Below are 16,562 nucleotides of genomic sequence, written 5' to 3' on the forward strand. Positions count from 1 at the left end.
ACTGCCTCTGCTGAGGGGTACTGTGCTGCTTTCTGACTTTACTTTCAGTTAAGAAAATTAAGAGTAGCTTGAGCTGTAGAGCTGTAAAGTAACACACTGTCCTAGGAAACTCAATCTGCAGTTCTTCACAGAAAGGGTGTGGAGGTGTATTTAAATATGTTATAGGTAATTTTTTTTAGTCCTTGCTGTGTCTGGTGTCTAATTAGTAAGTGTGAGCACTGTTGATATACTCCTAAAAATACATGATGAAGCCACATGTTCAATAAGGACAGCTTTGTGTATGTGTATGCATTTAGACCAGAGGATTTGTCTGAAGCAGTTGTGGTGTGATCATGGCCTCCCTTTTACTGACCACTGCAATCCTGAATTTAAAGTCTTTAGCTGAGGAGAAGTTATTTCTGTATCTCTCCAGAGGAACAACAGCTCACTGCAGACTGTCATTGCAGACCTTGGCCTTCATAGCATGTTTAGCTATAGTGGTGTGCAGTCTGGATTCTGCCCCCCACAAGGGATGTGCTGAAGCTCAGACACAATTCTGCAATGAGCAGCAGGTTTTTTCTACCAGTGACAGATGCTTTCCTGCCCAGTGTGGGAAGATGCACCTACAGATGTTTGTGCCCTGTGTGCTACAACCATACTTGGCCTAGCTCAAGTATGTGAGCTCCAGTCCTGACAGGTATTGGACTGTGACCAGTGTGCATGGATATTACTGCTTATTTTCAGTTTTGTTCTTTTTCTCTTACTTCCTCTCTCTCTCTTTCTTTCTCTCTCTCTCTCTCAGGCCTCTCACACCTGATGATGGGTGAACAAGGTAAGTCCTTCCACTTTTTCTTTGTTTCTGTCACTGATCATGAAAGAGTTTTGTCTTTGCTGTTTTTCTGGGCTGGACTTTGTATAACTAAAGCAGCTAAGCTTAGAGAGTGCCAGTCAAGCCATTTGCATTTTTGCCTCTGTGTCCTATGAGCCAAGGCTTCTTGTCAGCCTGGGACTCAGATACCCAGGAGGGAGCATGAAATGATTCCATGGATAGTAAAAAGGTATGCATCCCTCTTCCTTGCAGCCCACCAACTGCTTTATCTTGCTATTTCTTTCTTTTTGTGCCAGCTGTAATGACTCCCACTTCTGCCTACTAAATGTAGACCTCAATGTTGATCTTTATTTTAAGAGTACAATTATTAGAAAAAGTATGTTGATAGCACTTGTAGCATGATCCTAGCTCATTATGAATCCTGAGGAAATTTGCATATAATGGCCTGTAAGTCCTGCGTCTGCAATTTAAAATACTCAAATACATACAGAACAAAATGGTTGAGAGGAACAACAGGGCTAACCCCATATTGGGCTACAAATGGGATCTAGGCCCAGATCAGAGATCACATTTTAATATTTCAGCCTGCACTGAGTTACAGATCTACTGGCTGTGACAGGATGGGATAATGAGTCCCATTTTGCACTGCAGGGGTGTGGAGTAAGAAGCTGGTGAGAACAGGTGAAGCGAGGAACATTGTGGTTCTGTTTTTCTCTGACATCTCAGTGTCTGAATGAGATGGGTGCACAGGAGTTAGCAGCACTCCTGGTGCCTTCTAGTCTTGTGAGTGCAGGAGTGAAATGACTTAAGACTTAATGCAAGGTGTGTACAAGTGCTGCGCTAGGAAGACCAAATGAAGTGTGTGGCCTATCGGAAGAAAATGTAAGTTTTGACTCTAATGCCTGATGAGGCTTTCCTAGTCTAGATGTATGCAAAAGCTTTTTTGGCATTAAGTAAGCGTGTATCTGAGGATAAGATGGCCCAAGGAGTTAGTAAGATAGTACACAGTGCCTCTGAAGGCTAAAGATTAAGTGCTTGAGTAAAACAGTCATAATTTCTGTGTATCTCAGTGAAATGTAGAAAGACTTAAGACATAATCAGTTTTTATTCTATTTTTCAAGACAGATGTGTGCTCTGAGGTCATGAAAGGTTAGATAACAATCAGAAGAGAAATAGGGGCTTATTTATCAGTTTCTATACTGCTTAACATCCCTGTGTGATAGGAAAGGTAGGAAAATTTGTCTCTTTATAGATGTATATTAAGACCACGGTGTTAGGCATGTGGAGCATCTGACTAAACTTTGGAAAGCATTGAGCTCCTTCTCTGTCCCCACTTACTGTTCAGCTGGGCTTATGGCTCAGAGGTTGTGCCTGTTGAAGGATCATGAAGCAGACAGGTCCCTTCAGCATGTCCTAGTTGTTCAGGATGCAGTTGAGTATGGCAAGCTGTTTTGACAGAGGAAGGCATGTTGGCAGTGATCAGAACAGTTGATGGCCACTTTCATTCTGAATAACACTGAACATTTCTTCGTAGTGGTCTGTGATTTTGCATTATATTATGTAAACAGTTGCAGTTGGACATTTAAATTATAAGTTGCAACCCAGCTGGCTCATGAAGACTTGCATGACCTATTCAGGCCAGTCATCAGCACTTTCTATACTCCCTCATCTGGCAAAAATGTGAAAACTATTGGCTTCTGGCAACTTTAGACACCCTTGTTTATCTATAACATGTCAGGGAACAGTGGCTTCTCCTTTCCTGCCAACAAACTCACAGATATTGCCTTTTGATAAATATTTACTCTCTATAAAAATATGATGGATATAAAAGATGTAAATGTATATGTGTAAGTAAATATGCAATGTCAACATTATATACAAATACATTAGCTCTGGTAGGTGAGATGTGTTTAGCAAATATATTACCATGAGATTTATTTTTTTCCTATCCTATTCTGTTGTTTCCCTTGCTGTTTTGAATTTGACGTGGATTGAGGCATATAACTGGCGTGGTATTGCATGAGCAGTTTGCATTTCTCAGTAGAAAATCAAATTAAAGCTTAACCAGGCAGCTGCTGATTGTACTGTCAGTGGTTTAAGCTTTGCTTTGTGCTTTAGTTGTGGTGTGTCTCTTGTTTTTCTCTTGACATTGTGTTTTGTTGAGTTTGGCTGCTAGATAAATATGCTCATTTCCTTGTTTTTCTAAGTATGGCCAGTGACGTATTTTTCTGGTTTTTTTTATGCTTCCTCCTTCTCTTCTCTTTTGCCTTCTCCGTGGTGGACACGTCTCTTGTTCCTCCTCTTAACTGGACGCACACCTTCCTGTCTGTAGGTAGAAGTAAAGGTAGAGATCACATTCTTTTTAAGACTTCATTGCTTGTAAAGTGCTTGTTGATGGGCAAAGTGTACTTCTTTGTACTTCTATGTACTTCGCGTTTTATATTGGAACTTAACACTTTTATTTTAAGAAGTCTCTTAATCTTTTGTATTGAATTATGGAGGAAATATTTGTGAAGATTAATGCTTTAAGGCCTTCCTAAGAGATGCTATTTTCTCTCTATTCACACTAAATAAGAGCTGTTCAGTGTCAGGCCATCTGTAGCTGGAGATGTTGGGGTGCAAGGGGTTCATCAGCTCAGTGAAAGATAGAGCCACAGGCCAGTGAGCTCATCCTGCTGCCACACACTAGAGCAATGCCACTGCTGGCAGTTTTGCTACTGGTGTTGGTGGCAGCAGAACCTGGGCTTGCCCAGGACCCTTCAACAATGGAGGTTCTTTGAGCTATTGTTTCTTCCCCTGGCTCTGCTTCCCATCATTTCTGTTTGTGTTAAGGTGTTTTCCAAAGAGAAATTGAGTGGCAAAAAAGCTGCAGAGGAAGCAGAAGTAATCAGCACTGCTGAACAGAGAGGTCCATTTCCTTTGCAGCCCAGTACAGCTCAGGGCATGCTAGACTGCTCTGGGGCTCCAACTTGCTCTTCAGCAGTTCACACCTATCTTATGCTGAGGGCTGTCACCCATCCCTTATCAAAACTGCCAAAAAGGCAAAATGCTGCAAACTTGCTATGGGTCTTCAGCTGGACTGGAAAGAAAAGTGAAGATTGTTTGATAAATTATAAACACACCTTGAGAATTTTTTTTTAATCCTATTTTTCAATGAGAAAGGTTAAAGGTTTTATGTTGAGGCTTACTCCATTCCAGTGAATACACTGCTGAAAAATCTGATCTATTTATTAGCCTGATTTGAACATGTTGCTTGTGTCCGTGCCAGTAAGATGCTGGGGAATGAAATGACTACTTGTGCAGCTATGAATTTGGGAGGGATATGACCTCAGAGGATTTGTTTGTGAAAACTTTCCTTTAAGGCGCAAACAGTCTCTGTTCAGTAATTACTACTCCAATAATATCTGAATTCTAGGGAGCACAGTGGCATATAAAACATCTTAATTTGTGTGATTCCTTTTTCTGATGCCTAGCTTTCTTCTAACAATTTTGTATTGTTGAATTCTCTGTGATGGAGTACATTATGTAATCAATATTATTTGTTCTATTTTGAGGTTGAAAAAATATTCTAGTAATTAATTTCATAGTTTTTCTATTATCTCCAAACTTAAGTGATGGAGGGTAATACCTAAGCTGTACTCAGAGCTATCTTCTCAGCAAGAGGTGAACATCAGAACATAATAATCACATATATATGTACTGTGAAAAATAGCGGAAACTGAAGCTCTAAGCAGACCATGTAAAATGTTACTGTGCCTCAACACAGTTGCCAATAATTCAGATAGCTGATGTATAGCTTAGTGTGGTTTAAGGGTCAGTGTAGATCAGGGCAAGTCTTGTGTGATGTTAGTTCATGTTCTTTTTTTTGGGTGGCATTTATGTTTCAGGCCAGCCTGTGTAGGACTGAACTGAAAGTCTTCTCCAAGGCAAAACTCCTAACTGAGCTGCTAGGCATAAGGATTATAACATATATTCAGTCCACAGTTAATTAATAGGTACTGAAAGTTAATTTGTTGTGTCATGGAGTGAAAATATTGTTTCACTTCCCAGCTATGTGTAGTTTTTAGCTCTAGTTATAGCAATGGACTTTTTCAGAGAACCATCAGTCTGTGTGAAAAATGGCATTGCTTTCAGAGGGCTCAGACTGTAATTTTGAATCCACACATGGCCTTCAACTCACAGAGAAAGATACCAGATTCCTTTAGTGCTTGCATGGAAGGTTCATATTGTTTTTGCATTCTTGTAGTTTTTAGTGAAAACTGGCAACAACTCTGTCTCATGTCATGTATGTAGCCAAAGGACGTGATGTATTTGATTTAATTTTGGATATGTTGTATTTGATTTAATAAAATGTCTTTGCAGCATACAGTGGTCTGTTACCTTGCATTCATCATTTAAAGCAAGTGTTTGATTAGTTGTTTCCACTGCAGTAAATAGGCTTCCTCTGCCTTTCTAAAATGTGCAGGAGATTTTGATTTTTTTTTATAAGTTCCTGGAAAGTTGAAGAAGGTGAAGTGTAGGTGTTCTGGGGTAATGGCTGGAGTAGTTGAGATACAGACAAGCACCTGGATATCACTTGCATTTTAACCTGAATTGAGGTTTCAGGTTAAATGCTTTGAGTTCTTATTTGAGGTATGGAACTGGTCGTGGAAGTGAGGTAAATATGTGATGAGCAAGGACTTTTGTTTGGCAAGAATTAATGAATATGACTTCTCTTCTGGAGAGGTACTGAAAATTAAGGAACAATTATATTTGTAATTAAAATTTTGAAATTTACTTCCCTACCGCTTCCCCACAGGTAAATGATATCAAAGGAAATTATAAATATCCAACTTTATATGCTACTGGAGTTAATGTGTTATCACCTTCTTCCCTATAATTTGTTTTCTTGGAAGTCTGTGTTAAGGATATGATTATTTGCCATTTTTTTACCTTCCACCATGAGAGTTTTGTATTACCATTGCTCTTGTTTTGGATCTGACATCTAGTGAGGCTCATGTGCCCTTTGAAAATTGTCTGTATTCCTGGTGGGAATCTGCTATTTTCAGTGAATTAAGTCCCTTGTCTTCTTGAAGGCAATAGCAAAATTCACATTGAATCCAGTGAGCCAAGAACCCAAAGAACTGAAGATGCTCTCTCTGACACAGAGAACGACCAGTGAGCATGAGGTTCCTGGGTGTGCACAGGACACCCTGTAGCACCCATGCAGACTTCTGGTGCTTCTCCAAGGCATGTAGCTCCTTCCTTCCATCAGTAGTTGTGCTTGGTGTAAACTACACAGCTGCCCACTCATTCTCAGTATGAAATAGGTTTTTTCTTAACTGTCAGAGAGAAGTGAAAGAGTGGTATCTTTTGAAATGCATGTTGTGTGGACCAAAGGCTCTACTGCCAATTTTGCCATTGAATAATCAGCATTGCAAAATCAGATTATCTGCTTTGGTCCTACCTGCTCTTAACTGAAGTAGGTCTTTTAAGTCTTGGAACGTTTAGCATTGCTCTCAGAGAATGAGGTTCTTATTCTTTGAGATGTTCAATAATATTGACCTGAAGGTAAAGGCAGAGGAAAAATGAAATAGCATTTGTGGGCTTGAATAGAAGGAAATGGACCTTACTGATCAGGAAGATATTTTGAAGTTATTTTTCACCAGCAATACCATTAGGGTTTGTATTGACCTGCTTCAGAAGTAGTGTAGCCAGCAGGACCAGGGCAATGGTCGTCCCCTGTACTTGGTGAGGCTGCACCTTGAGTGCTGTGTCCAGTTCTGGGCTCCTTGTTACATGAAGAATATTGAGGTGCTGGAGTGAGTCCAGAGAAGGGCAGTGGAGCTGATGAAGGCTCTGGAGCACAAGCCCTAGGAGGAGCAGCCGAGGGAGCTGGGAGTGTTTAGCCTGGAGAAAAAGAGGCTCAGGAGAGATCTCATTGCTCCCTACAACTACCTGAAAGGAGGGTGTAGCCAGGTGGGAGTCAGCCTTTCCATCCCAGTCAAGATCCTACCCCAGCAAGAGGCAGAATGAAGAGAAATGGCCTCAGGTTCCACCAGGGTTGGATTTAGATTGGATATTGGTAAAAAATTCTTTATTGAAAGAGTTGTCAAACATGGGAACAGGCTGCCCACGACATTGGTTGACTCTCCAGTCTTGGAGATGTTTAAAAGATGTGGAGGTGGCATACTCATGGACACAGTTTAGTGATGGACTTGGCAGTGCTGAGTGTTGGACTTGATGACCTTAAATGTCTTTTCCAGTCTAAATGGTTCTATGGTTGTATGTGAGTAAGTCCAGTTGAATGGCCAAGAGTTTGTTGCAAATGTTGAAGTGAAACATCAGTAACAAATTAAATTGTTTGTGCTCTCTAAATGTCTAATTATACAAGGGGAAAAACAACACTACATTTGTCTTGACAGCCTTGGCAGTGGTTTTTAAGCTCTGCTTTTCCCTGTAAAGTATCTTAGTATTTGGATTTTAAATGTGAATATTGTATGGTTTTTGTTTCTACAGTTAAAAGTATTAATGAAAGGACTCTAAAATATGCGTGGTAGTGGGTTTGTTTTCCTTTGGTGAGAAAAAAATCCTTCATTATTATAAGGATGGTGAGTTTCAGTTTTAACTTTACTCTTAATGACTATTTTAAAAAATCAAGCATTTTATTTTATGATTGCAAATACCAAATATGTAAAATCTCTCGGATACAATCAAAGCCCCTGGAATGAAGATGTTATTTTTCTGGAATATTTAGTTTTTTGTAAGTGAATTTTTGTTGCTGGTTTCCTAGTTTATTTAGGGAAAAAAAAAATAAATATTTTAATGTTATTTGTTGAAGTCTAGTTAGAGGTGATTGATAGTTGATGAATTTCAAATTTAAGGTATTGGGTGGCATTTCTGTAAGGCATTCATCCTATTTCTTTATATTCCAGCAGTGATGACATTTTCTAAATTTTGGGGAATGAAGTCACTTAAATGTTCAATATCAGCTAATGCAGAGGAATAGATGTCTTATTCTTCTTTTTAGACCGCTTTATAATACATTTATGAACACAAACATAATAGGACAGTTCTGGTAAATTATTTTTGTTTGTGCTTATGAGAATGTGTATTTACAAATATTGTAAACATAAGGCATATTTAATAATGTGTTGTTTGTAGTTTATAGGTAATTAATTTTTTCTTACATGTTTTCTTTCTACCTTGTTTTAAAACTGTGTCTTTCTGATGTGTGAATAAGCAGTTGATTCTTTGCTGGCATTCATTTTTATTAAGAAGAATGATTCCTGTGAGAGTTAAAGGCGTTGTGGTTGTGTTGAGTGTAAACAGGAGCTAAAATATTGTCATCTTAGGCTGTATAGTAGTCTTCTGTTTTCAATGAACCTCAGGTTTTTCTCTGCCCAGAGAGAGCATTTAATTGATATAATTGAAAAGCTTCCCCCTATGCCCTTCCTCTGTTTTCTTCATTTGAGGCATTCAGTGGTGTGTAGAGATGCAGAGGTAGCAAAATAGGCCACGTGCTTTGTAAAAGGCAGGCTAATAGCACTTTTGATGGATGTCTGATTTTTAAAGTGCTGTATGTTTCATTAAAATTTACATGTAAAGTAAGGGCGAGTGCAGTGACATGAAAGCTAATGCAAGTTGCACATCTTGACATAAAAACAATCACAAGAAACCTGAGATCCCAGATGGCAGCTTGGCCTTTGCTATCCATTTAATAAGCTACTAACTGCTAATTATTGCACTGTTATGGGCAAGTTAATTTACTGTTGACTCTTAAAGAGACGTTGTGAATTTTCCTGACATTTAGGTTTTTCAGTTTAGATTTGAAAGTGTTTTTTCTCTGCAGATTGAAACCCTTCCAGTGGATGGTAACAAAGAGACAAAGAAACAGAGTGGCAAATGGAACATAATAATCTATGGAGTTTTTTTTATAATAGGAGAATATAGGGTTGTGGGGGTTTAAGCCTTTCTGTGGCATGGATTTTTAGTTGAAAAGAACACTAGGATGTATATTAAATCTAGGATTTAAGTTTTGCATGTAGCACCAAATGTAGAGTTAGTATTGTTGTTAAAAATAAATAGAACATCTTTCTCCCAAATAATTGAAGCTTGAGATTGTGAAAATAAGAGAAACTAGAAATAGAAAATTAAAATTACAGGTTCATTGCTTTTGCCAGAGATGATTTGAAGGCAAAATTTCAACTCACAAATCTGAAAGCTAAAATGTCCACTGTATTTTTAAAAAAATTCTTCATTTTAATGTTACTTACCTGGTTGTCATATTACAGGGAAGGAGTATTATCTGTAAAACATAAAATTTTTTGAAGTGATCTTTTTCTTCTTCCAGTTGAAATGGACATTCAGTAATGAGACCAGTCAGGGAGAAGTTTTGATCTAAGAACCAATTTAGGAATGAGGGAACAGCTGCAGTTTAAATGGACTCTAATTCTCACGGTTAATGCTGTTTTGTGAGCGCATGATTGTCTGTGATAACGTTTGGGAGGCGTGTGGTGGGTAATAGCTTATTTCCTGGGCTTTATGGTAATGCAACAAAATGATGATAATGCCATCAGCAACTGCAGTAGACCCTGCCACACACATCAGACAGTCTTGCAAAAATAGGAAACCCTGTGAAAGAGGAGAGTTCCCTGTTTTGCAGCTCCTTGTTGCCTTCTGTGGACTACAGAGATAACATTACGGTATTGGGCATTTAGGAAATATGTACAATGTAAGCTGGTTCTTGTACATTAAAAATAAGAGCTTACAAACAGTAGCCTTATTTGCTGTGCTTTACCAGCTGGTAAATATTTTGACTAGAGATCAGGGAATAACACCCCATGCAAATGGTTGTAAAACTATTGCTGTGAAGAAGGTCATGTGTGTCAGTTAGTAACTCATGTCTAATGGTGTGTGATTTTCCCTGCATCAGTATTGTGGGTTTTGATTCTGATTTTGGCAAAGCACATCTTTCTGGGACACCCAGAACTCTTCATTTATTTGGCTGTAGTCACCCTTTCCTGGAGCTAGACCTCCTTCTCATGCTGGTTTTCATTTACTCATTTGTTTCAAGAGCCTCAATAGTTTTGAGTGCATGTATAGAAATCAGTACTGATGGGCTATGAAATAAGGAAAGATAATAGAAAATACCACTGCAGAGAGCAAGGAATCGGGTGTTAACACAGCCCTCACAGGTTGTGGCATATTCATTTGTTTTGAAAGCCTTCTTGTTTTGACATTTTGGTTCCTGATAACCTATCCTGCAAGTTGCTGTGCTGAGTCTACTGCATTCCCTAAACAGCCGGAGAAGCCTATAGAAATTAATGGTGTTTTGCACTTGGGAATGTATTGTGTACCTGCAGGGATAAAGTCCCCAAATTCTGTTACAGAAGGATTTTCTGTGAGAAATTAGTCTTATACTAGATGTGCTTTTTATACTGAGAGGTTTGATGCAATGATATTAAGAGCCATTTTCTTCACTGCTCTGAAAACATTTTATTGTGGTATACCTGATAGTGAAGCAGAGGAAATGCATTGATGTAAAAAAAATTGTGCAGGGAAGAATCTGACCCTAAAACTGTTCCAACACTAATCGGAGGGACTCTGGATCATTCTCACTAAATTATGGCCTTAGTTCTCTTGTTAAACACTGCAAAGCATTTAATAGAAATGGTTCTTTACCAGCACTGCTTTGTGGGGAAAGGCTTTAAACAGAACCGCTACTTTGAGGATTTGTGTACACAGTTGTCACCATTAAAAAGTCAGTAGCATTTGCCAAGCAGTACCACACAGTGGTGCCTGAGAAATCACCTCCTCTCCTACAGTAGAGCAAGAAGATGGTATGTAATGTTTGTAGGTAAGTGTTTACAATTTGATTCTGTCAATTGCATGCATTTTAACAGAGCTTTTCTCTCAAATCACTGTTTCATTGGGGAGCTGCTTATGGGTCAGAATATTTCTAAAGCAAAACATGATTCCTTTTGATGGAACAAATTCTTTTTATTGAAGACTTCAAAAAAAAAAAAAACAACAGTATTTGCTCTAAAATACTGTATCTTTGTGATTTTTCATTGTTAGTAGTAGTACCAAAAATGTATAATATGTTAAAATAATTGTATTTTAAAGGGAGCTGGGGTCATATTAGGTATAGTGAATTTTATTAAGCCAGCATTATGAAGCATACACCTTTATTCCCCTAATTACTGGTATATTAATAATGACCAGGTTGACGATGAATGTTCTGATCACCAGCTGGGATCAGATAATTACATTTGATTATGTAAAGAGTTAGTTGCTATAAGCCTTGAAATATTAAAACTTGGCTAGAATAAATATCACTGAAGAACCTTTGTCTTTTACATGTGTATTCAGCTGCCTGTTCTCTGAGCAATTCTTGGTTCACTCGATAATGCTGGGAATCAAACTGTGAACAGTTATTTTCCAACCCTGTGAATGTTGATAAAAGGATCTTGCATAGCTGCTGGCTTGTCCTGTGAGGGGAGAGCACATTGCTGCATCGCAGCACAGGGATTACAGGCTCTCGTTTAGCTCTGCATTAAGGATCTTGCAAGCTTTTATAAAACCCAGGGCAGCCCTAGCATGGCTGGGCATTTGCATTTCCCAGCTCTGACGAAGGGCACACACGTTTCAGGCACCAGTGCCTTGCAGGACTGGCCAACTCCATCATCCAAATAATACATTTATCTGACCATTTTAATGTTTATTGTGGATAGTCTCACTCTGCAGACAGTCTCAGAGAAGTCTGTAGGCATATGTGCAAGCTGCATTCAACATGTGTCTTTTTATCTTTCACTTTATCAAATTATTTTTCCCCAGAATTTGTTCAGTTCCTAAATATCCTTTGATTTGTCTTTCCCCTGTTGTTAAACTGCTGAAAAGAAGCATAACTTTTGTTACTTGTCTCATGAAATACTGTTTTAAAAAACGCTTTATGGCATTGATCATTGGCAGTTTGAACAGAATATCATTTTTGCCACAATGTGACAGACAATTTATGCCAGATTGTGGAAAATACCTTTGCCTAAAGTTGGAAAAATCAGAATGTTCAGATTGTAAGGCTCTCTTTGGAAATTACTTCCTATACTTTAAGTACTCAATTCTAGGCTCAGCATTTCAATTTATCAGTCAATTTTATATTAAGATATGATACTAGAGACACACATTACTAATTTTTCTTTGCTACATTCTTGTATTTTATTTGTTCTCTCTAATGACTCTGTCTTAAAACAGATGTATTTTAAGAGAAATCTGTGGACACTTCATTTCCTGCTATGCTGCACTGTATGTCCATAATGGAAATATTATGTGGTGGATGCACTTATTCTATTATCAGGCAGAAGTATGAGAGTTCCCTTTGATTTCCCAAATGCTGTTTTTTTAATATATATATTTTTTTGGTGTCAGGGAAGACAAGAGTGGAGGTGAATCTCTGATATTATTTCTTTTTGTCTTCTAAGGTACTTTTATTTAAACCCGTACAGTTTTCTTACTAATTTTCTCCTTCAGGTGTTTGCTATCCATCTGCTGGGTTAAACTTTGTGCTATTCCATCAGGCAAGTTTGGTAAATGTTGATCAGTGCATGAAATCAGTTCTTAAATGGTTGCAAAATTGCCTTCCTTCAGACTGTTTTGATCACAAGGGCTTTCAAGTGTCAAAGTCATTTGGAGAACTAGATAGATAAAATGCATGAGCACTAAGCTTTTTCCAGGATAGAATAAATAAATGTATTTTCTACTGTGTGCCCTGCCTTTGATAGTGATTTGTTAAAAGGGAAAAAAAAGAAAGGCAATGATATTAAATATTTACAAGAGTGATTTAGTTGTGTAATCTTGTGATATGCATCCCTGTTTAATAGTGAAATCAGCTACTGCTGAAGTAAATGCCATTAAACTGGTAGTACAGTGAAGGTCACTGCCTATACAATGTCAAAGCAATTTATAGAGAATAATGATTTTTGTCAGCTTTCCAATGTACCAATGTCCCTCCTTTTTGTCTTCCAAAAATAACTGAAAATAAATTTATTTCGGAAATCATTTTGTCTTTGACTCTTCTCCCATTTGACTGATTTTGGAGCTTGCAACCTCTTTACAAGTTTTCATATTGATGAACTCAATGGATAAACACTTATTCCCTTCTTTCTGGCCTTGAGCTTGTTACAGATCTATTTGCTGGATTTCCAGTTGGCCATTTCTCAGCAGTTCATTTTAAGAGATACTGAATTGACCTCCACTCTTAGGAGTGATTGCTTTTCTTCCCTTGTGCTATTCCAGCCATATCTATCTGTGAATCCCATGAAAAAATCTTTTTTTGTGTGTGCTGATTGTTTGTCATCAGCAGAGCACATGTAGCATGTTGACAACTCACCAACCTCCTGAACTGCTAAGTGTCTTACGAGAAATCAGAGTACATTCCTGCACAGCATCATGCTTATGGAGAGGCCTCAGAAGTGAGAGGTGTGTTCTTGGCTCTGCAGCTGACTTTCCCTGCGAATTGTTGGGGCCTTTGTGCCCCAACAGCAGCAATGGAGTGGGGACAGAAGCCCTTCACCACTGCACAAGGAGCTGCTGCATTGACTCTTAGAGCGTGTCCTGAAAATAATACACAGCGAGTACAAAGCATTATCATTCAGCTTCACATCCATCCAGCAAGAAGGTTAATTATTTGTTTTCCTTGTTTAACAGTTGAATGAGCAGAAGCACAAAGAGATGGAGAGAGCTGGAGGAGAACAGGCAATAAATGCCAGAGTTCTCTTTTCCATTCCTGTTTCTCTAAGCACCAGTGCAATCTATTTTATAAACCACCAAATAACTTACCTCCTATACCAAGGACTCTCCCAATTAGATTCCACTTGCAAAAGCAATACTCTAAAAAGACTGAAACTATATTTATCTATTGATAAACATGTACATGACCACAGAAATAGAAATCATATTTTACAAAGGGAAACTACACATATTCTCTGTAAAAAAAAAATTCTACAGAAGGAGATAACCTATCATAATGCAAAGGTGCCCAGAGTGTGCTGTGTAAGGATTTTGTTGGGAAAGTACATATGAGCACACAGAGACAGTGTGGGTTTCTCTTTGAAGACATGAAATTTAAGGGCAAGTGGAAAAGAACTAAGGCACTTAAAGGAGTGGAAATTCTTTTTCAGTGAAGAAGAAGTGCATCAGCAGTGGAAAGAGGGAAGGGAAGCAAAAGAAAGAGTAGTAGAAACATACACACTCTTATCTGGGAGGACTGTCCCAGCCAAAGTGGTGGAAGTGAAATCTGCTGTGAACTCTGGTCTTCTGGACAGAATAAGATGGGAAGATATCCCTACAGATTTTTTGCTGAGTAGTAGGCAACTAGGTATTACAATTGGTAGCTTATTTTGGTATTTGATTTTTGTAATGTCCATTCCACAGTGCAGTAGGAGAAGACTAAAGCCTTTATTTACTGACATAGCTTTTTATGACCTTCTCCTCCAGGCCCATTAGCAGACCTTTCATCCGTTGTGAAAGAGGCTAGTTCAGCAGGGTGTCTGGAATGGATATGTATGTGCATGGTTAAATCAGGCCTTGTGATTTCCTTTAGAGGGTTTTATCTGGTTCTTTGTCTCTTTTTATGCAAGTCTATGATTAGCATTGAGTTCTTCCCAGAATGCTGGCAATTATCTCACAGGTGAAAGGATTAAGAAAGAGCAGTGGGAATTACACTGGGATTAAATAAGACTGCCTTTGGAGTGTGTTTGTGGATATGGTTTCTTTTTTTTTTTTTTTTTTTTTTCTCTAAGCAAAGAGAAAGAAGAGAAGCCAGCTCAGCCTTCAGGTCTCTCTAGGGAGGAAAGTAATACCTTTGAATATGGAAAAGTAGCATTTCAGCTTGGGAGGAGGTCATGCTGAGAAAGGAAAGGTAGTGTCAAGGCACAAGATTTACAGTCCTCAGTTCAGTTCTTGGTTGCGCTGATTTTGCTTCAGGCTGTTCTGATTGCCCACAGTGAACCTCAGCTTGTCCATGTGTGAAATAGAAGTGGTGATAAGTTTCTTGTCTTATGTTGCATGAAACTAAATTAATTACTCTGTAAGTGTGCTAGGTTTTTGGGTAGCAAGTACAAAAGTAGAGTATTCTTATGCTCCACACTGTGGCCACAAATGATTTCAGATGTTTTGAGTTATTTCTGTCCCTCTGTTACTTCTGCCTCTGTGTAATGGGCAGACACAATGCTGGTAGAAAAGGAGGCCCAGCCCCCTCTTGGGAGGAAAAGAGAAACTACCCCATGGGACTGGCATGCCTGGAACCGTAGGGACCACACAGTTTGCAAGGCTGGGTCATGCTGTACCTTACCTGCAAACTGGCCTGGAGTTTTCCTTCTACAGGGCCTAGCAAAAGTCACCCCTGATGAGAGCCTAGACTTCAGGCAGTAGCCCTTGGCAGAGAGTTGAGTTCAATTTTAGCTTTGTTATTCACATCTTCCTGCTCTGGCACTGCATGGGTTTACAGTGCAGTGCTGCCTGAAGATCCCGAGAGAACTTGTGCTGTGGAGAAAGCAAATAGTGCTGGAAAACAGGAGATCTTCAACCTGATCAGGTTGCTCAGAGCCTCATTCAACCTGACCTTGAATATTTCCAGGGTTGGGGCATCCACCACCTTACTGGGCAACCTGTTCTAGTGTTCCATCATTCTCACTGTGAAAAATTTCTTCCTTATATCTTAACTAAATCTACCCTTCTTTAGTTTAAAACCATTACTCCCTGTCCTCCCTGTCCAATACAGGCCCTACTAAATTGTCTGTCCCTGAGACTAATTAGTTGCATCTTGTACTATTCAAAGGAACATACTTTCCAGGAAAGAAAGGAATGATGTTCTTTTTCCAGCAGGAAGTATGTTCTCTCTTTCTACACAGGGTGGTTGAAGCCAGAGACAGGCAAGTTAATATTGGTGGTGCTGGCTTCCCTCCTTGGGGCTGTATCTTACCTCTGAACCTGCTGCTCTGCAGTTTCCAGCTTTGGAAGTCACTGCTGGCCGCTCCCCAAGCGGCAGCCGTGGCTGACAGACACCTAACATATTTCATCTTAGTGTGAGATCTGCAGAGAAGTGACCCAGGCAGAGACTTTTTTTGTCCTACCCTTGCTACTGTGTTTTGCCACCGTATGTGCTGCTCTCATTTACTCAAATCTTTCAACTCTGTTCTTAGGGACCACAGTCACAACAGTAGCTATGACTGCATGGTCTTTACCCTTCTACTTTACATGTACCAAGAAAAAGCCAGTTAATATTTGTTGCCATGGCTTTTGTGGAAAGGACCAGACATACCCTGACTTTACTCCTTTTATTCTGGTTCTGAGGTGGAGCAGTTCTGCCTTTCTGTCAGTTGAGAGTCAGGCATCAGTAAGATGGGGTATAAGTGGAAATGGGGAGATGGTGCCCTGCTAAAGAATTTGGGTGGAGTTATTGCATGGGCATTGCTGCATGCTTTTTTGAGTGCTCTGATATTTTTTTGTTAACCCTTCACATAATTCATTTAACACTACTCTTTCTCTCTTATAATGCCTTTGATTGGAGTGCCTTTGACTCTTGGGTCACCTTGAAGACAGGAACAGTGAGTTCCCAGAGCTTTGACCATGTAAAATATGAATTTTCAGAAGTTACAAATAAAAGTTTTCCATTATAATTCCAGTATTCTCATTCAATAGTTCTATAATGATGATTGCCAAAGCCTCTGTTCTCTATCTGGTGATCATTATTTACCTTGTATATTTTATTCTTAGT

The 16,562-nt window shown here is 39.0% G+C and overlaps 1 protein-coding gene across 2 annotated transcripts in view; it reads left to right on the plus strand.

Annotated features, from left to right (window-relative positions):
* Positions 1–16,562, plus strand: part of NRXN3 (neurexin 3) — a 919,744-nt gene that overhangs the window by 42,170 nt on the left and 861,012 nt on the right. The window contains exons 3-4 of one of the 2 annotated variants that reach the window (XM_088057330.1): positions 782–811; positions 3,141–3,152. The exons of the other annotated variant lie outside the window; for it this stretch is intronic. Coding sequence (XP_087913456.1) covers positions 782–811; positions 3,141–3,152 — 42 coding nt within the window. The remainder of the gene's footprint in view (positions 1–781; positions 812–3,140; positions 3,153–16,562) is intronic. 2 annotated transcript variants of the gene reach the window in all.

This window comes from Pseudopodoces humilis, chromosome 7 (assembly GCF_049639895.1).
Source record: "Pseudopodoces humilis isolate 2021_Gansu_Grassland_sample_001 chromosome 7, ASM4963989v1, whole genome shotgun sequence".
Classification (NCBI taxonomy): Eukaryota; Metazoa; Chordata; class Aves; order Passeriformes; family Paridae; genus Pseudopodoces; species Pseudopodoces humilis.